The 20,970-nt window shown below is 45.0% G+C and overlaps 1 protein-coding gene across 1 annotated transcript in view; it reads left to right on the top strand.

Annotated features, from left to right (window-relative positions):
- Positions 1-20,003, top strand: part of sgpp1a (sphingosine-1-phosphate phosphatase 1a) — a 29,635-nt gene extending 9,632 nt beyond the window's left edge. Inside the window, exon 3 of the mRNA XM_079831655.1 lies at positions 15,915-20,003. Coding sequence (XP_079687781.1) covers positions 15,915-16,466 — 552 coding nt within the window. The 3' untranslated portion in view covers positions 16,467-20,003. The remainder of the gene's footprint in view (positions 1-15,914) is intronic.
- Positions 20,004-20,970: the final 967 nt, after the last annotated feature.

The raw sequence follows: 20,970 nt of genomic DNA, 5'->3' as shown, positions 1-20,970 counted from the left end.
GATGAACTATCCCTTTAAAAGCTATGACCATGTCAGACAGTTGCACTGGTAAGAGCGCGATGGTTATTCAGAGCGTCTTAATATGTTTTATGTAGTTCAGGCACCTTCAGCTGTCCACTATATAATTTGCTCTCTCCACAGCTTTTGAGGTTGAGCAACTTTCCAGCAGCTTCGTGACTAAGGCTTCAAGAAGCGTAATATATGCTGCTTCAGTCTTTGCAACCCTCTCCTGTCAGTAGAGCCCCTGAAATGAAGCAAATCAGTGAGTCCTCACGGCTGACTCAGTATCCTCTGATCTTCGAATGCCTGTCTGTTTTCCACGCTGTTCCTCACAGAAGATCTCTGATTGGATAATTGCTTCCCTTGAGAAGCTCGAAACACAAGCTTTGCTTTAGTCGTCAAGATCGACATGCTGCGTATTAGTCATCATTTCTGCAGGTTTCACATGCAGCGTTACAACTTCACACACCTGTTATTTTTTAATAAAGCCTGTGTGTCTTTATCTGCTTAAACGCTGTTGGTGAGAGCGGACCGATTTAGAAGCAGATGCTGGTTGCCTAGGTGATGGAACCTTGTTATTTTAATGCTGTGCTCTTGAGGAAGGTGGCTGAATCATCTCTGTGGAAATCTGCACACCCAATGATTTAGGAAGTCTAGATCGTGTACTGTGTGAATATTTTGGGAACAGTTCAGTCCACTGAAGTCTGTGGAACAGAGCATAAAGGGTACAAAACGCACACCATTTCTGCCAATATCATGTTAATCGTGAGTACCTATAGAGTAGTATTGCATCCTTCATATCTCTGAAGAGTCTTTAGTTTTATTTATAAAAGACAGATGCACTGTACCAATTCTTTCCAAAAACAGTCAAACTTGTGGTGCGTGCAGTGGGCGGAGCTAAAGAGTCACAAGCACACACACACACAATACATCATGGCATTATCCCTGGATAACTTTCGATTCACTATATGTTCATGTTATTTTCATTATATGCACTTACACGCCAATTGCCAACAAAACAGACATTTGATGCAGTTTCACTCACCGCCAGCGGTACTCTTTCAAACATAGCTCGGTATCTCACATATGGGAACGCCCCCAGGCGTGATAGACTATGGAAGCACCAATTACACCACGTCTGTCCGAAGGATGGACCAATCACAGCTCATACAAGGAGCCCACCCTCTCCCTATATATATTGCTGTGATCCCCGAAAACGGCATTCTTGTTCTCTTCCCCGTGAAGACTTTCCTTTAGCACCTGTCCTGCTTCAGTTCACAAACGTACCGTCAAGGTAGACGTTGCCGAACGCAGTGCAGACTAAATCTGTTGTGGATTTCTACTCGTTACTGAGTCATTTTCTTATTGTAGCTAACGCGTTAAGGCGAGCTAAACTTCATTTACTCACCATGTCGAAGGTGTCCAAGACCGCAGCGGAGAAAGAGGCCTCTTCGCGCTCGTGTCCGGCAGCATGCGGTTTCATGATCTCAGGCAGGGATTCGCATCTGATGTGCATCGCATGCATGGGTGTCAAGCACGCTCAGGCTGCACTGGCGGATGCGGAGAGTTGCGCGCACTGTCGTGTAATGCCGGCCAGGGTCTTAGAGAGAAGGCTTCGTGTGGCCGCTTCTTCTAAAGAGGATCCGGTTCTCTCTTCCGTCCCTCCTTCTACAAAGGTGATCCCGTCCTCTTCCACACAGAATCCTTCCTCTTGGGGGGAGATTATGGACGTAGATTCACCTATGCCGCTTTTCGATCAGCTACTCACGGAAGGCGATGAGGGGGAGGGAGACGAGGAGGAGGATGAGGAGATGTTAGCTCGCCTCCTCCGTGATGAGCCGGATGATGAGGAAGATGATGCAATCCTGTCTGCGGCGCAAGCGTCCAGGCCAGTGAGCGCGCTAAGCGGCGACATGGCGTCAACGGTCGTAGACTGCGACCTAGTGGAAGTTTGCAAACGTGCAGCGACCAAGCTTGGCATCGATTGGCCCGTAACTCCTGGGGATCCAGGAGTTAAACGGGATATCTATGACGGGAAAAGGCTCCCTGCTCGCCTTCCACCGGCGAAACAACTTCTTCCCACGTTGCCAGCGTGTGTAGCGGAGATGAAGCGATCGTGGGACATGCCCTTTTCTCACCGGGTGCCCGTCAAGGGTTACTCGTCACTCAATGTGAGTGAAATGGAAGGGCTAGGGCTTTCTAACCCCCCCACGGTCGAGCAGTCAGTGGCCCACCACCTGCATCCAAACAGGCGGACCACTCTCTCATCTGCCAGTCCCTCCCTCCCGGGAAAAATGGAACGCTTCACCGCTTCCATGTACCAAAAAATATATAAATCCTCTGGACTGGCAGTGCGGGCACTTAATGTCACTTCATTGTTGACAGCCTATCAAGCCGAGTTGTTGGAGGAGCTGGGCACTCAGCTGGACGCCGGAAATCCAAACCCGGCTGTCTGGGAGGAGATCTGCAACATAACGGATCTCAATTTGCGCACCTCACGTGGCGCGGTGCAAAGCTGCGGCCGTACTATGGCTCTTGCCGTCGCAGGCGAGAGATCGCTATGGCTAAATCTCTCGAGCATCGGAGACAAAGAGAAGTTAGATTTTCTCGATGCTCCAATGGATGCTAGTGGGCTGTTTGGCACGGCCGTTGCAGCGATGAGACAGCGATGCGACCTTCAGAAGAAGGAGGGTGAGGCATTCGACATATGCCTGCCACGCAAGAGAGCACCGCGTCCTCCTGTTCCCCCGCGTCCTGTTCCTCTGGCACGGAACAGGAGGTTTTTGAATGCATCCAGGCCCGCGAAACCCCAGAGCACGGAGCAGGCGGCTCGTCCCCCCGCTGCTTCAAACGCTAAACCGTGGGCAAAGCAGTCATTCGCGGCGACAGCCGCAAAGTCAGCTATCCCGTCCTACAAAAAGAGGAGGGATACCTAGGACGCAATTTCTGCATGGGAGGGACGACAGCACCTAGGGTTCTCTGTGATGTCCCCTCCCGAGTCCGCCATATCTGTTCCCCCACCCGCGAAGAAGCGGAGGATGTGGAGTTTGGACGAGAAAATGGTTCCAAGTTGTGGTCAGGCCAGTTCAGCTTCCCCTCGACACACAAGGTTCCGTCGAGTGCAAAACACTCAACCACCAGTAGGTGGTCTGTTGGGTACAAGCACAAGTTCTCAAGTGCATTGTCACAAAGCACTTCAGCCCCTGGGTTTAAAAATAATTAAAAATTCTCTGTCGCATCCAGGCTCACTGCCGAGGGCGCAGAACAACAAAAACAAAATAACAGCAATGAACCCAGAAATAAAGCGGTCTCTGAGCTTCACAGAGCCTGGCCGTTTTTCTCTCGGTCCACTAGATGGCGCCTTAACCCCATCTATGGATTTGGTTCAGCTGAACCCGTTGGCTCTTTGCCAAGAGGCTTGGAGACAGTGTTCTGCGCACCCGTGGGTCCTCACGACGGTAACCAAAGGTTACAGGCTTCAGTTTGCTGTAAAACCACCCCCGTTCAACGGGGTCATAGCATCTGTAGCAAATGGGGATTCAGCGCGTGTGTTGGAAGAGGAAATATCCTCCCTCTTAGAGAAAAGAGCTATAAGACGGGTTCCAGAGGGGGAAACTCAAAAAGGCTTTTACTCCCGTTATTTTCTAATTCCAAAGAAAGACGGGGGTTTGCGCCCGATAATGGACCTACGTGTTCTAAACAAACACTTGAGGAAGTACAAATTCAGGATGCTCACTGTCACAACTCTCATGCGCGCTATCCGCAGGGACGATTGGTTCACCGCGGTAGATCTCAAGGATGCTTACTTTCATATAAGCATCTATCCTGCGCACAGGAAATATCTCAGGTTTTCCTTTCGGAGCGAAGCGTACGAATTTGTTACCCTTCCATTTGGGTTAAGTCTTGCCCCCCGAGTGTTCAGCTGGTGCATAGAGACAGCGTTATCACCGTTGAGACACAAGGGGCTCAGAATATCGGCTTATCTGGACGATTATCTGATATGCGCTCACTCGCGGGAGCGCGCGGAGCGGGACACAGAGATGCTCACATCTCATCTATCGAATCTGGGATTCAGAATCAACGAGGCCAAAAGCCAGCTGATTCCATCCCAGGAGATAGAATACTTGGGCTTCCGAATAGACTTATGGCTTACCGCGCCATGCTCTCGGAAAGGAGGATCATGACGTTTTATCAGTGCCTTGCCCAGTTTTGCAAGGGAAACCTGGTATCGTTCAGGACCTGTCTCAGCCTTTTGGGCATGATGGCTTCGTCGCTATCCGTGGTCCCGCTAGGCTTGTTAAAAATGAGAGACTTCCAGCGATGGGTGGCAGCGAAGCGTTTGTGTCCTCATCGGCACCTTGCATGCCGAGTGGGAATACACTTGGATTGCGTGATGGCTCTTCATCAGTGGAGAGATCCCTGTTTATTCCAGACAGGGGTTTCCTTGGGGAGCGTGTTGCTGAGAAAAGTAGTGACAACGGATGCATCCCTGTTGGGCTGGGGAGCTGTTTTCCAGGGCAGGTCGGTAAACGGCCGCTGGACGCCCCAGCTTCGCAAGCTTCACATAAATATGTTGGAGTTGATGGTACACTCTAAAAAAAAAAAGGTTCTATATTGCACCAAAAATGGTTCTTGGCTCGTAATCATAGGGGAACCTTTTTTAGTGCTATATAGCACCAATTTTGGTGCTTCAGTGGTTCTTCAGCGGTTCTTCAGAGGTTCTTCAGCGGTTCTTCAGAGGTTCTTCACCGGTTCTTTGACTAAGGTGCTAAATAGCACCTCTGAAGAACCGCTGAAGAACCACTGAAGCACCAAAATTGGTGCTATATAGCACTAAAAAAGGTTCCCCTATGATTACGAGCCTTTTTTTTTTAGAGTGTAGTCTTTCTGGCCCTGAAACATTTTCTCCCATTCTTGGAAGGGTTTCATGTTCTGGTCAGGACAGACAACATGACGGTGGTGGCTTATATCAATCGCCAAGGGGGAACGCGTTCGTTGCAATTGCACAATCTAGCGCGCAAATTGATTGTCTGGGGCGCAGCGCACTTAAGCTCGCTGCGCGCCACGCACGTACCAGGAGTCCTGAATGTGGGGGCGGATCTGCTTTCAAGGGGAAACCCGTTGTACGGAGAATGGGTGCTTCACCCGCAGGTGATGGATCAGATCTGGGAGATGTACGGCAAGGCCGCCGTAGATCTCTTCGCCTCGCAGGCAAACACAAAGTGTCCGCTGTATTTCTCTCTCAGGGACGAAAATGCGCCTTTGGGTGTGGATGCGCTGGCACACCCATGGCCGAACGTGTTGCTATACGCCTTCCCACCGCTGAGTCTGATTTCTCCCACCCTAGAAAGAGTAAGAGAAAACGGATTATCTCTCCTTTTGATAGCGCCCCGTTGGTCGGGGAGGCTGTGGCTGGCAGAGATTGTCCAGCTCCTCCAGGGCGAGCCCTGGCCGCTCCCGCTGCGCCAGGACCTGCTGTCACAGGCGGGGGGGCAGATATTTCACCCTTACCCAGAACGAGTCAATCTTTGGGTCTGGCCCGTGAAGGGTTAAATTTAAACTTAGTCCGGATGACAACAAGGTTACGCTGCTGCCTAACCCGGCCTTCGTTCCCAAAGTCAGCGATTCAGCTTATAACTGCTCTGCTTTGGAGTTACGTGCCTTTTACCCCCCTCCTTTTTCTTCGGAGAACGAGCGGAAATTGCACACCTTGTGTCCTGTACGAGCATTACGCTATTATGTTGACAGGACACGATCGTTCAGGAAGAATGATCAGTTATTCGTTTCATGGGTCACTCAATGTAAGGGTAAACCGATCTCCTCACAGCGCCTTTCGGTTGGAGATATTTGTGCAGCGGCAAGCTGGGCTTCCCCTCATACATTTATCAGATTTTACCGTCTGGATGTCACTGCGCCTTCAATGGCTCATGCAGTTCTTAATGTGGCTCATTGAAGAATTGAAAGGTTATCTTTCGTTCTTGCCGGGTCTGTTCGGCGGCTTCGGAAAGCATGCGTTTCGGGAGTTGGCTATATCATTCCCATATGTGAGATAACGAGGTATGTTTGAAAGAGAACGTTAGGTTACTTACGTAACCCCGGTTCTCTGAGAACAGAGCGAGGTATCTCACCAAGCTTCCCTACTCGCATTACACGGGGGAAGAGCATGTTTAGAATGCCGTTTTCGGGGATCACAGCAATATATATAGGGAGAGGGTGGGCTCCTTGTATGAGCTGTGATTGGTCCATCCTTCGGACAGACGTGGTGTAATTGGTGCTTCCATAGTCTATAACGCCTGGGGGCGTTCCCATATGTGAGATACCTCGCTCTGTTTTCAGAGAACCGGGGTTACGTAAGTAACCTAACGTTTTGACTCATGACCGGGAACAAACAAACACACTTGCAGAACTCTGTAAAAACAAACTGCATCCACTGTTTCCTTAACGCTGGGTTATTTGGGAAGCTGAACATGGTTATCTTTACATCACAACCAAAAACACACTTCTTTTGTGACATTGTTGATTTCGACAGCTACCGTAACCCGAACAAAGCTTGTTGATGGGCGTGCTCTTGCTCTCGCTCTGGTTGATGTGCCGGGAAAAGTGCCCATACAAGGAACTCCACCCTTTATGACGTCATACAGGGCCATACTCTGAAAAGAACCTTTCCGAAACTTGTTCGAATCCTGAAGGAGTGTATTTGCCACAGAAAAACTCTGTCATACGTCCAACTTGTTTTTTGAAATTTTGCCATTTTAACATTAATGTGGCCAGTGTGAGTGGACGTTAAACAGAACTGTCAATTGCCCTATTGGGCCGGTTCTCCGTCACCACTATATCTTATGTTGATTGATCACACAATTTTAAAAAAATGTTGTGTGAACACTGAACATTGTTGCAAATTGTGCTGATTTATGTATGCCAGGTCAAAGTTATCCAGCATCAACATCAATGAGAATTTTTTAAATTGCGAGAATATCTTGGAAACAAAAGTTACAAGTTATATTATCAATCAGTCATATTTTTCACCTTGGCTTTCTAAAGGAATAAAAAGTATGTCTATGGATCACTGTCTTATTCAATTAATTTAATGGCAATTAATTGCATATATCAACTTTTTTTTTTTGTTGGTTGTACACATGCAGATTGACCTCTGTAGCATCTTGCTTTCGTGACATCTTGCCTTCATGTCCTTCCAAACCCATAAAACTTTTAAAAAACACTCCTGAAAACATTTTTAATGAAACCTGATGGATCTCTGTTCCTCCACTGAAAGTCCATGCAACCAGAACTTTGACATTTTAAAAAGTTCATAATGACAAGTAATCCGTATGAATCGATCGGTTTAATCCAAGTCTTCTGAAGAGACATTACCTCTTTATATGATAAACAGATTTAACAGGCTTTTACATAAAACATTGATAAACGCACATAGAGCTCATCAAATAGGGTAAACAGAAGCTCAACTGTACAGTGTTTCCTGTGGAAGCTTGAATGTACTTTCTTGACACGAGAGAACTGATGCCTATCTTTCAACAGAATTCCTTTAAGTATAGATGTCTATAAAAGTGAAAGTGAAATACATTATATATATATATATATATATATATATATATATATATATATATATATACATATATATATATATATATATATATATATATATATATATATATATATATATATATATATATATATATATATATATATATATATATATATATATATATATATATATATATATGGAGAGAGAGAGAGATATCCATCCATCCATCTTCTTCCGCTTTATCCAGGGCCGGGTCGCGGGGGCAGCAGTCTAAGCAGAGATGCCCAGACTTCCCTCTCCCTAGACACTTCCTCTAGCTCTTCCGGGGGTACACCGAGGCGTTCCCAGGCCAGCCGGAAGACATAGTCCCTCCAGCGTGTCCTAGGTCTTCCCCGGGGCCTCCTCCCGGTTGGACCCGGGAAGGCGTTCAGGAGGCATCCGGAACAGATGCCCGAGCCACCTCAGCTGACCCCTCTCGATGTGGAGGAGCAGCGGCTCTACTCCGAGTTCCTCCCGAGTGACTGAGCTTCTCACCCTATCTCTAAGGGAGCGCCCAGCCACCCTGCGGAGAAAACTCATTTCGGCCGCCTGTATCCGGGATCTTGTCCTTTCGGTCATGACCCAAAGCTCATGACCATAGGTGAGAGTAGGAACGTAGATTGACCGGTAAATCGAGAGCTTCGCCTTACGGCTTAGCTCTTTCTTCACCACGACAGACCGGTACATCGACCGCATTACTGCAGAAGCTGCACCGATCCGTCTGTCAATCTCCCGTTCCATCCTCCCCTCACTCGTGAACAAGACCCCTAGATACTTGAACTCCTCCACTTGAGGCAGGAACTCTCCACCAACCTGAAGAGGGCAAACCACCCTTTTCCGACTGAGGACCATGGCCTCGGATTTGGAGGTGCTGATCCTCATCCCAGCCGCTTCACACTCGGCTGCAAACCGTCCCAGTGCATGCTGAAGGTCCCGGTTAGAAGGGGCCAACACGACAACGTCATCCGCAAAGAGCAGAGACAAAACCGCGTGGTCCCCAAACCTGACACCCTCCGGCCCCTGGCTGTGCCTAGAAATTCTGTCCATAAAAATTATGAACAGAACCGGCGACAAAGGGCAGCCCTGCCGGAGTCCAACATGCACCGGGAACAAGTCTGACTTACTGCCGGCAATGCGGACCAAACTCCTGCTTTGGTCGTACAGGGACCGGACAGCCCTTAGCAAAGGACCCCGGACCCCATACTACCCGAGCACCCTCCACAGGATGCCGCGAGGGACACAGTCGAATGCCTTCTCCAAATCCACAAAACACATGTGGACTGGTTGGGCAAACTCCCATGAACCCTCCAGCACTCTGTAGAGGGTATAGAGCTGGTCCAGTGTTCCACGACCGGGACGAAAACCAGACTGTTCCTCCTGAATCCGAGGTTCTACTATCGGCCGTATTCTCCTCTCCAGAACCCTGGCATAGACTTTCCCGGGGAGGCTGAGAAGTGTGATCCCCCTGTAGTTGGAACACACCCTCCGGTCCCCCTTCTTAAAAAGAGGGACCACCACCCCGGTCTGCCATCCCAGAGGCACTGTCCCCGACCGCCACGCGATGCTGCAGAGGCGTGTCAGCCAAGACAGCCCCACAACATCCAGAGACTTGAGGTACTCAGGGACTCCTCTGTGTATTTCTCTCTCAGGGACGAAAATGCGCCTTTGGGTGTGGATGCGCTGGCACACCCATGGCCGAACGTGTTGCTATACGCCTTCCCACCGCTGAGTCTGATTTCTCCCACCCTAGAAAGAGTAAGAGAAAACGGATTATCTCTCCTTTTGATAGCGCCCCGTTGGTCGGGGAGGCTGTGGCTGGCAGAGATTGTCCAGAGTTTCTTGACCACCTCGGTGACTTCAGCTTGGGTGATGGACGAGTCCTCCTCTGAGCCCCCAGCCTCTGCTTCCTCAATGGAAGGCATGATGGCGGGATTGAGGAGATCCTCGAAGTATTCCTTCCACCGTCCAACGACATCCCCAGTTGAGGTCAACAGCCGCCCATCGCCACTGTAAACAGCGTTGGTAGGGCACTGCTTCCCCCTCCTGAGGCGCCGGACGGTTTGCCAAAATCTCTTCGAGGCCAGCCGATAGTCCTTTTCCATGGCCTCACGAACTCCTCCCAGGCCCAAGTTTTTGCCTCCACAACCACCCGGGCTGCAGTCCGCTTAGCCTGCCGGTACATGTCAGCTGCCTCAGGAGTCCCGCAAGCCAACCAGGCCCGATAGGACTCCTTCTTCAGCTTGACGGCATCCCTTAATTCCGGTGTCCACCACCGGGTTCGGGGATTGCCGCCTCGACATGCACCGGAGACCTTACGGCCACAGCTCCGAGCGGCCGCTTTGACAATGGAGGTGGAGAACATGGTCCATTCGGACTCAATATCTCCAGCCTCCCTCGGGATCCGGTCGAAGTTCTGCCGGAGGTAGGAGTTGAAGATCTCTCTGACAGGAGACTCGGCCAAACGTTCCCAGCAGACCCTCACAGTACGTTTGGGTCTGCCGGGTCTGTCCAGCTTCCTCCCCCGCCATCGGATCCAACTCGCCACCAGGTGGTGATCAGTTGACAGCTCCGCCCCTCTCTTCACCCGAGTGTCCAAGACATACGGCCGCAGGTCAGATGAAACGACCACAAAGTCGATCATTGACCTACGACCTAGAGTGTCCTGGTGTCATGTGCACTGATGGACACTCTTATGCCTGAACATGGTATTCGTTATGGACAAACCGTAACTAGCACAGAAGTCCAATAACTGAACACCACTCGGGTTCAGATCAGGGGGGCCGTTCCTCCCAATCACGCCCCTCCAGGTGTCACTGTCAGGAGTCCCCAGTTGGAGCACTTTCCAGCACCCCTCCCAGGGACACCAAGAAGGCCGGGTACTCTGCACGGCCGTTCGGCCCGTAGGCACAAACGACAGTGAGAGACCTATCCCTGAGCCGAAGCCGCAGGGAAACGACCCTCTCGTTCACCGGGGTGAACTCCAACACATGGTGGCAGAGCTGGGGGGCTATAAGCAAACCCACACCAGCCCGCCGCCTCTCACCATGGGCAACTCCGGAGTGGTGAAGAGTCCATCCTCTCTCGAGGAGTGTGGTTCCAGAGCCCAAGCCGTGCGTAGAGGTGATTTCGACTATCTCTAGTCGGAACCTCTCAACCTCACGCACGATCTCTGGCTCCTTCCCCGCCAGTGAGGTGACATTCCATGTCCCAAGAGCCAGTTTCCGTGTCCAGGGATCGGGTTGTCTAGGCTCCTGCCTTCGACTGCTGCCCGATCTTCTTTGCACCGGCCCCTTACGGTCCCTCCTGTGGGTGGTGGGCCCACGGGAAGGTGTCCCCACGTCGCTCCTTTGGGCTGAGCCCGGCCGGACCCCGTGGGGGAAGGCCCGGCCACCAGGCGCTCTCATACGAGCCCCAACCCCAGGCCTGGCTCCAGGGTGGGGCCCCGGCTGCGCCGTACCGGGCGACGTCACGGTCCTCTTTTTTTTGGTCATCATAAGGGTTTTTTGAACTGCTCTTAGTCTGACCCTTCACCTAGGACCTGTTTGCCTTGGGAGACCCTACCAGGGGCATATAGCCCCGGACAACATAGCTCCTAGGTTCATTCGGGTACTCAAACCCCTCCACCACGTTAAGGTGGCAGTTCAAGGAGGAGGAGAGAGAGATAGTTAATTGTTAATATAATATAGTTAATGAAATATCAAATACATGTTCAAATATTTTATTTTTAATACACTAAACAATTAGTGTATTAACAGTTTACACTAAATTGAAACATGAACTTGATCGTCCTTAAATATTTTCCTGAACATATTCATCTTATTTGTGTGAACTTGTTGGCAAGGCACATACAAATCTGAACTGGAGGACCAACCAAGCCAGGATTGATAAATCCTTATTGCTGAGCCCCTGACGGGCTGTTTGACAGCTTAGGACTGAAAAGCCTGTGATCAGAGAGCTTTGGTAGAAAGGATTACGAAAGAAAGTCTCAAGGAGAGCTTAGATCTCTCCAGCACCCATTCAGCCCTCTAACTTAAAAAGAACGATTGAGGGAAGGACTAGCGCAAGAGTACAGTGGGAACATGTAAAATGAGAGACTGTGCTGGAAAGAATTTGTCTTTTGGCATGCAGTATATGAAGAAGCGTGTGTGTACAAGGACTGGTCGAACAGGCTACACGTCTGTTCATTCTCCAGATTATGCAGGTTCCTGTGACCTTTTACCAAGTTCATATCAGTATTCGTGTATCACAAAGACGTTCAGATCGTAGAGTTATCATGAGGTGTCCAAAGTCAGTCTCTAATCTTCTGTTAACCTTGAAACATGCACCACATCAAATCAGGCGACTAGGGGGAAATAGATAATTTACTGAACTACCTCATGCCTTTCCAAACCCTTTTGATTTACTTTCTTGTGTGGAAGACAAAAAATCGATCTTTTTTTTCTTGTTTTGTGACGTGACATTACAAGGTAATAAAATAAATAAAAATTAAAATAAATGTGTCAAAGTAAGACGGGCAAGGCTGAGACAAAACAAAGGAAGCGGGTCCTTGAAATTCTGGTGGCTAAACGTCAGAAGAAATGGGGTTTAACTTACGAGTTGGTGTAGCCAGTGGGATCTTCAGTTTTCAGTTTTGAGTGTTATTTGAGTGTTACATTTTATCTGGTTGTTGTCTTCTTTTTTTGTTTTGTTTAAAAGTGTTTGCTAAATGCATAAATGTAAATGTTTATGTATTCAGCTCCCACATCTATTGAATCCTTTTTTTGTGTTTTATAAAGGGTTGTTTTGCCCTACATAAACCACAAACACTTGTTTACCTCTTACCTGTTAGAATTAGTTTTCAGGCAGATACTTAATAGTGTCTGGAAATGAGCATGAAAAGTAAATATAACCCCCCCTTTTACCCCTCACCCGTTTGCATCCCTGGTAATGAGAACAAATAAATAAATAATGCATAATGAAGATCAGAATTGACTTAAAATGTCAAAAATCATAAAGTCTGAAGGAATAATGTTGTGAGATTCATATCTCAATTTTCATAAAGGCTGTAGTGTGAAACATTGAGCTGGAAGACTCAAGGGAAGACTTTGGATGTTTTTGGGACTCCTACAAAGTGGAGAAGTGCCCTGAACATGGGCTTTAACTTTTGGGCCACCCACAAAATAAAGCAGAAGTTTGTGTAAAACCTAAATAAATGGTACCTCTTTATCAGATCAACAGTATATGCTATATTCTTTCATTTGGTCTCAGGTCTGTTTTGGCTCTCTGTAGAATTAATAAATTCACAGTAGTTTTTTAATTTTGGGATTAATGTTTTTGTAAACTATGAATGTTTTAGTTAATTCCTGGGGTCTGTTCTTCGACCTCCCTTAATACATCTGAGATGATTTGACAGATGGCAGATCTTCTGATCGTGATAACTGATCTCCGGCTAATGTGGTTCTTCAAACGAATTTGCGGATTGGATTTAAAATATTTGGATTAAGTTGTCTGAGATTACTGCGTGTTCTCGTGTTCCCTGAAGAGGGCAGACGCATCGATACTCAAAACCACGATCAGCAATGCAGCGATTGGCTGGCAACGTAATGACATCATATAATTAAAGACACCTGACGAAAAACCTGACGAATTTCTGGACCTTTATAAGGAAACAGCCAAAGCAACCACAATGACATAAAAGTTATAATAGATAAATGAAATGGGTGCTGTTTTTTGTTTTTGTTTTGTTTTTACTGTGATTCCTAATTATATTCGAGATTTCTTGTATTTGTACAGCCTTTACATTTTTATTTCAATATTGTTATAAGTTATTAATTTAATTTTATCTTTGAAGCATATTTGTTACGTGACAGCATTAATTAAAGTTTCTTAAGGGTCAAGATCAGTGTTGCCACAGTTACTTTGAATCTGTGGAATCTGATTACTGATTGCTGATTACGCCTTTAAAAAGTAACTTAGTTACTTTACAGATTGCTTGATTTTAAAAGTAACTAAATTAGATTACAAGTTTCTTTATTGGTTACATTCTGTAGCTGCCGACAACACCCCTGCCACCTCTAGCCTACATAAAAATGACAACCGTTTTTGCCAACACTCACTTTATTGGAAGTGCGTTTTTAACAGTAACGTCAACAATGTATCTCCTGACATTAAGTTGAAATTAAAAAATATTTCCTGAAAAAAAAAAACATGTTTAAAGAGCACCTATCATGGCATTTAAAATGTTCCAAATATTGTTTTAGAAGTCCCCAACAACAGTTTTGCATGCATGCAATGACAAAAAAGACTTTAGTTTTCTTATAATATGCATTTATTTTGACCTGTTTTGTCAGCGATTCTCAAATGATTCCTTTAGTGATTCACTTTTCAAAACCCCGCCTTTACGTGACGCTAATCTGCGGTGATTGGTCCGATGACCCAGTCAGCTGTGATTGGTATAGTCTGTGCAGATATTTTCGGAAACGGAACGCCCATCAAAGTCTTATAGTGACAGTAATTTGTTAATATGTGTCAGGAGTTATGAATATGAAAACCGCGTCTGTACCGTTTGATTGTAATATGAGCCTCAGCTGATCTCATTCATAAAAAAACTCCTCTATTCTCCTGACGAAGACTCGCGACAAATCAACATCCCTCAGGGCTTTTAGTTCAAAAGTGTGCAGATGAGGAGAAATATTGATAGATTTTCATATGTCTGTGTCAAATTTCTAAACAGAGGAGTATTTTTTATTCAATACTTCCTCAAAATGCGCAGATATAGCCTAATCATGAGCGATTGAGTCTCTTATGTGTTGTTTTCAAGTCATACTGGCAGCCGGAGGGCGCTCTGTGCACATGTAGTCCATGTACAGACAGACGAAGAAGATATCATGTGCCATAATAGAAGTCCATAATAAAAGCTTCCTGAGATCGCGAAACATACATTTGACGACTAATAAACACTCAATCGCGACGATGTATGGTTTGTCTTCAAGCCACTTAGTCTTCAAATGCTCATCCTTGGGCAGATGAAAAAAGTTTGCTTTTGAGTCGCACTTGAGAACACAGCGTCTCGTCTCCATGATGTTTTCTAGTTTTCACTGGCGTCTCGTGGCCATGATGTTTTCTAGTTTTCACTGGCGTCCCGTCGCCATGATGTTTTCTAGTTTTCACTGGCGTCTTGGAGCGCAATAAGTGGGCGTATCGTATTCAAATAACTTGACAAGTTGACGTCATCTAGTCAGAAAAAAAGCTTCGGTCTTCTAACGATTCTTAAAAATGACTCAGAGTCGACTCTTACTTTTGAAAGAAAATAACTATAAATACGGTGCACTGTCATATTTCAAGCTATCACAGGATGTTTTTGTTCACTTAGATCTATGTTACACACTACATGAAAGGTAAATTTTCTAAATTCTATGATAGGTGCTCTTTAAATAAAAAATGTAATAAAGACAATCTTTCTTGACTACACTTAACATAAATACTCTCCCCGAGGCAAGAAGAAAGCAAAAATATATATTTTTACTAAGGAAAATGACAAAAATAGTAACGAACAGTGACTTGGATAAATTACTTTAATCTGATTTCTGGTTTGGAAATAGTAACGCGTTAGATTACGCGTTACTGGAAAAAGTAGTCAGATAAGCGTAACGTGTTACTAGCATCACTGGTCAAGATCAAGTTATCTTCATCTCCTGCGCTGTAGTATTATAGACTACACAAAATTTGAATATTATTTTCAAATACATTTTTATATTATTATTATTTTTAATTATTATTGCCCCTGGTTTGGTAAGGAACTCTTGTAATAGAGTAGCAGTGACTGGGACAGATTTTAAGTATCAATGCTGCTTAAAAATATGCAATCTAATCCTGTTTACATGAAATAAGCTGCTCCTGAGCAGGTTTAATCTTACAGAACTGTTGCTATGACAGCAAGTCCAGGATGAGCTTAGAAGAACCAAACAATCCAAGATCATGCCAAATCGTCAACAATTTAATCCAGCTAACTGAGTAAGCGACATACAAAGAATGGACCCCTGTTCCAGTAATTTACAGTATCAAGCAATGCCACACCTGTTTTCACTATCCTATTAAAATTAAAATTTGACCGGAGAAAACCAGAGAATATACCGCAATCCGAGACGGAGTACTGAAGGAAAATGAAAATTGAGCAGAAGTATGTAGGAGGGCGGAGCCAGGCTAGTGTTTGCCTGGCCAGTAGTAATAAAATAATTGAGAAATGCCCGTTTATCTAATAATTGCACTGTGTCAACAAAATCAGAGTAACGTTTGACTTAATTAATAATTAATAATTTTTCTGTCTAATAAGTTTGTGCCTTCATCTTTGCAGGAGGTGATCACAGGCTTCCTCTACAGTGTGCTCATCCTGGTGGTTCTTCACCCCCTACTGGATGACATTGACACGTTCTACCTGTCCCACAGCTACGCCCCTCTGGTCGTCCTGCTTGTGCACGTTGGCTTCAGCTTGGTGGCCTTCTCGCTGGACTCATGGAGCACCTCCCGTGGCGACACGGCCCAGGCGTTGGCCACAGCTGCCGGAGCCGCGTTGGCATCCCGTCTCAACCACCAACTCGGCCTGCTGCCAGATCCTCCTGAAGAAGCTCTACCGCTCGCCCTGCCCCTGATCGACGGGGCCCTGTTGGGCCGCTCAATCATGCGGCTCCTGGTGGGAGTGGCGGTGCTTCTGGCCGTCAGGGCTGCCATGAAGGTGGTGGCGATCCCAATGGCGTGCAAGATCTTCGGCGTGCCTTCGGATGACGTGCGGAAGGCCAGACAACACGCGCAAGTGGAACTTGCGTATCGGTTTATAGTCTATGGCACAGTGGCCTACTGCTGCGTTTTCCTGGTTCCACTTCTCTTGAGCTTCCTTGGCTTATCCTGAAGAAAATCCCCCACCTTCATCCTTGTGCTTATCCATTTTTTTTATCCTTGTTAAAACCTATACATGACCTGGACTAGTCAGGGTCCACAGTTGTAGTCAAAACCGACAAACTTGGAAAAGCCTTTTGGATGCAAACACGTATGATGTTGATAATTTCACCAGCTCCATTTCCATGCTAATTTATTTTCAATTGTTTTGTTTATTGATTTTATTAATCTGATCAATTTAAGCAGGGTTTTTAGGCACATTTGTTGCCATCGGTGGAAGTGCATGTGATGTTGTAATACTCAGAGGACCTGTTCAAAGCTCCTGAGCCTTTAACAGTGATGTTTATAGCCATTCTCAGAAAGGTCTCAAATGTTTCCTGCATTTGTCTACAGTGGTTTCTCCTCAGCAGACTGACGCCCACCCATCCTGAACCGAATACGCAGGAATGTTTCTCGCTATGTACAGACTTTGTCTCAGTCTGCAGTCCTTCCGATCAGTTTTCATCTTTTGGGGATGAACTAACCTGAGTGACCATCCTTGTCAGACTTTTGAATCCTTGTCATGGTTTTCCCTCAAGGGCTCGCTCTCATAACAATTTGAATTTTTTGTTTAACCTAGGGCGTGTTTCTTCTCCTGTGGATCCATTCCCGAACAATGCTGTGGACCCAATGGTTCATTCAAAGGTTCAGGAAAGACACTCCAAATTCGGAGAGGTGTAAAAAGTTCTGTTCTTATCTAAAAACGGGTTGAACTCAGGCCTCACAATACGCGGTAATGCATTGAGAGAATGAGGGGAGGGAACTTCCTGTCAGTATGAATGCTGTATACACGAACTTCCTGTGGATGTGTTGCTCTGAAACCCAAACTAGGAAAAGACCGATCTGAATATGAAAGCCACATATCTTTCTTAACACTCTGTCAATATATTATTTATACATGTCAGATATGCTTTTAAGTATTACTACAGAGAGTAAGATTATTTATGCAGGGAGTGTATAGCTCAGTACTCTCAAGCAATTGTTCCATTTTAATTTAAACAAATAATTACAATTAGACTTTTGTAACATTGGTGTTTTTCATTTTTCCTTAAAGAATAACTTCAGTGATTTAACATTGAGCTTTGTATCAGTAGAAACCCGGTAGTATATTCGAATTATGGTACTTTTCCCCCTCATATCCGCCTGAGATGAGATAATTATGCATTTTATTTCTGGAAAAAAATCCTCAGATGATGCAAATATCGTCATTTTGCGTCATCAGAGGATTTTTGGCCAGAGGCTAGAGACTACAGGAGCTAGTTCAGCCCATAGGGAAGGGATCTCACTCACAGAATGTAAATGCGCTCGGCTCGACCTCGGGCATTCATAACGGAGCGGTGCAGAGAAAAGTGAGTGTTTCAACTTTTCAATGAATTCCTATGAAAGTTTAGCTTCCATATGCGATCTGATAACGCGCCAGACTGGACACACGCCATGAATGACAGCCGCGCTTACCTCAGCTCAGCTCAGCTCTTCTCTCGTGATGAATGAAATCTGACTCCTGCTGCGTATGTGACGTGACTTTCGTTCGGCTCACTCACACTTTATTGAAAAAACGCATGCAGTTTTTAATTGTTGTGTCTATTCTCTAACTGAACTAAATTATTTTATAACTATGAATATCAAAACGACGTTGCCGCGGTGGGCAAGTGATAACCAGTAGCCGTGGCTTTGGGAGTGGCCTCGTAGGGCAGGGAAGCAAGTGCATTCTGGGAGCTGTTGTCTTTCATCCACATGAGACAAAAATACATTTTCTGTCTTTTCTCAGTCTAGAAGGAACCAAATTCAAAAATAATTTCACATTTCTACTACATAAATGACACCGTTTAAAAAGACATTCATCTTCCCAGCGCTGAAGTGCCCCTTTAAGTAGTTCACCCAAAAATGTAAATTCATGCAATGATTTATTAATTGTCACATTCTGTCTTCTGTGGAACATAGTCCAGTTTTGGACCCCATTGACTGTAATTATATGCAGAAAAAAGACAAACAAAATGTGCAACAAAAAAAACAAAATTTGGACCCCATTCACTTTCATTTTATCATTAAGAAATATATACGTGTTTATATAATTTGACTGAACTATCCCTTTTAGAAAATTCAGACCTGTCGAGTGTTTTTTTTAAGACATCCGTGTTGTCCCATACTGTCAGCAGTTTGGAGAAAATACATTGAAATCCTTGTTCCTCCACAAATGCACTGTGTGGCTTTATTTAATGGATCGACTGAACTTCCCTGCTTTCTTCACGTCCGCAGTTTTAACCGTTTCAATATGATTATGGGCATGGTATGTATTTTCAGATTCCAAGTTGTCAGTATTAACCTAGGTAGTTGATATGTTGTCTGTTGAACTAGTACTCTGTACTTGCAGTTAATTTATAAGTGTGTTCAGTTTCACAAGTAAATGTTGCAAAGCCATGGAGGACAGATCTCTGATGTACATTCATTGCTCACTGCTCAGAAACCCCAGTGCCTTGCGTCCTTGTTTTCAGGGAAACTTTAGGCACAAGACACCACAGCTGTCTTTTTTGATGTTTTGATGGTGCAAATGACATAAATATCATTACACACCCTTAATGTTTATTTGCAAAAAGACATTGTTGGTTATGTAATGGAAGGCTTTTCCTTTCAAATTTTTGTGTGATACGTATACAAAAAAAGAAAAAAAAGGTGCATTTATTGAATTTATTATCAGGTTTCTGGCAATGTATTTTGATGGTGACAAATTAGTTTTAACCAATTTCCCTGTGCACCAGTATAAATAAAGGAAACAGTTGTGCAATTGTGATCAGTTATGCATGTAGTAAATGTGCCATAACTGAATAAGCTGTTTTACAGTCATTTTACAGTGCGCTGAGCTGAAGTGGTGTCTGGCTAGATGAGACAAGGAAATACATTATGAATGAAGCTTGTACACCCTACCTGTACTGATCTTTGAGCCCATCTAAACTCACAAATGTACTGTCTCTGTAATCTATTCCTCGTCTGCAATGCTCTTACCATTTTCTGTATTGACAGTGAATAGAAACTAGTATAAATGACCACTGTATTTGTGTTCTTGTCATCTGAAACAAGTATTTTTATTCAATAATTCCATTACAAAGCAATCACTCACTGAGCATTCTGTGTGGTTCATTACGGCATGATGTTTGTGATAAATGGCTTTTTGATTAGGACCAACTAAATGCACTTACAACACTTGTTTTCAGCACTTGTTTTCCCCTTATCAGTGTAAGTGTGTGTGTGTGCTTGAGTACTCTTGATCAGCACAGTTCAGAGGCGCACATACTCGTTCTCGATTTGTCATTGGACAAAGGTCTACTTTCTACACTATGTATTGATTTTTAACACATTGGGAAAGCACTAGAGGACCTTGCTTACTTTCTACTGTACATATACAGTCATGGCCAGAATTATTGGCACCCCTGGTAAATATGATCAAAGATGGCTGTAAAAATAAATCTGCATTGTTTATCCTTTTGATCTTTTATTAAAAAAATGGCAAAAATCTAACCTTTAATCGAAGTAAAATAATTGAGGGGAATCACCTTATGAAATAAATGTTTTTCTCCAATGCATGTTGACTACAATCATTGGCACCCCTAGAATTTTGTATGAGTAAAATATGTCTGAAGTCCCTATTCATATTTACATTTTTAGCACAATGGGGTGACTTGGAGCATGAAATCGTCCAGCCATGCTTTCCTGTTCCACAGGAGTATAAACATGAGGAAACACAAAGGCCAAATTCCCTTATCCATTCATCACAAAACCAAAGAATATAGTTCTGATGTGCAGCAAAAGATTGTTGAGCTTCACAAAATAGAAAGTGACTAAGAAAATAGCTAAAGCATTGAAAATTCCCCTTTTCCACCATCAGGGCAATAATTAAGAAGTTCCAATCAACTAAAGATGATACAAATCTGCCTGGAAGAGGACGTGTGTATATCGTCCTAATGCACGGTGAGGAGGAGAGTTTGAGTGGACAAAGACTCTAAGGATCACAGCTGGAGAATTGCAGAGATTAGTTGAGTTTTGGGGTCAGAAGTCTAAAAAGAAATATCATACAGCATCTACATTACCACATGTTATTTGGGAGGGATTCAAGAAACATTTTCCTCGTGTATCCAAAAACAAACTCCAGCACATTCAGTTGTCAGACAAGACTGGAACTTCAAACGGGACCTGGTTCTGTGGTCAGATGAAAGAAAAAAAAATAGTTTTTTGGAAGCGAACCCACCAGGGTTTGGTGCACATTGTGATAAAAAAGTGCCCCATGTCCACAGTTAAATATACCGCTGGATCTTTAAAGGGTTAGTTCACCCAAAAAAGAAAATTCTGTCATTAATTACTTACCCTCATGTCGTTCGACACCCGTAAGACCTCCGTTCATCTTCGGAACAGAAATGAAGATATTTTAGTTGAAATCTGATGGCTCTGAAAGGCCTCCATTGACACAATGGTACGGTTCACTCTCA

This window comes from Gobio gobio (genome assembly GCF_949357685.1).
Source record: "Gobio gobio genome assembly, chromosome: 12".
In the NCBI taxonomy this organism is placed as follows: domain Eukaryota; kingdom Metazoa; phylum Chordata; class Actinopteri; order Cypriniformes; family Gobionidae; genus Gobio; species Gobio gobio.
The sequence above is the reverse complement of the archived record's forward strand: the minus strand, read 5'-3'. Positions and strand labels throughout refer to the sequence as shown.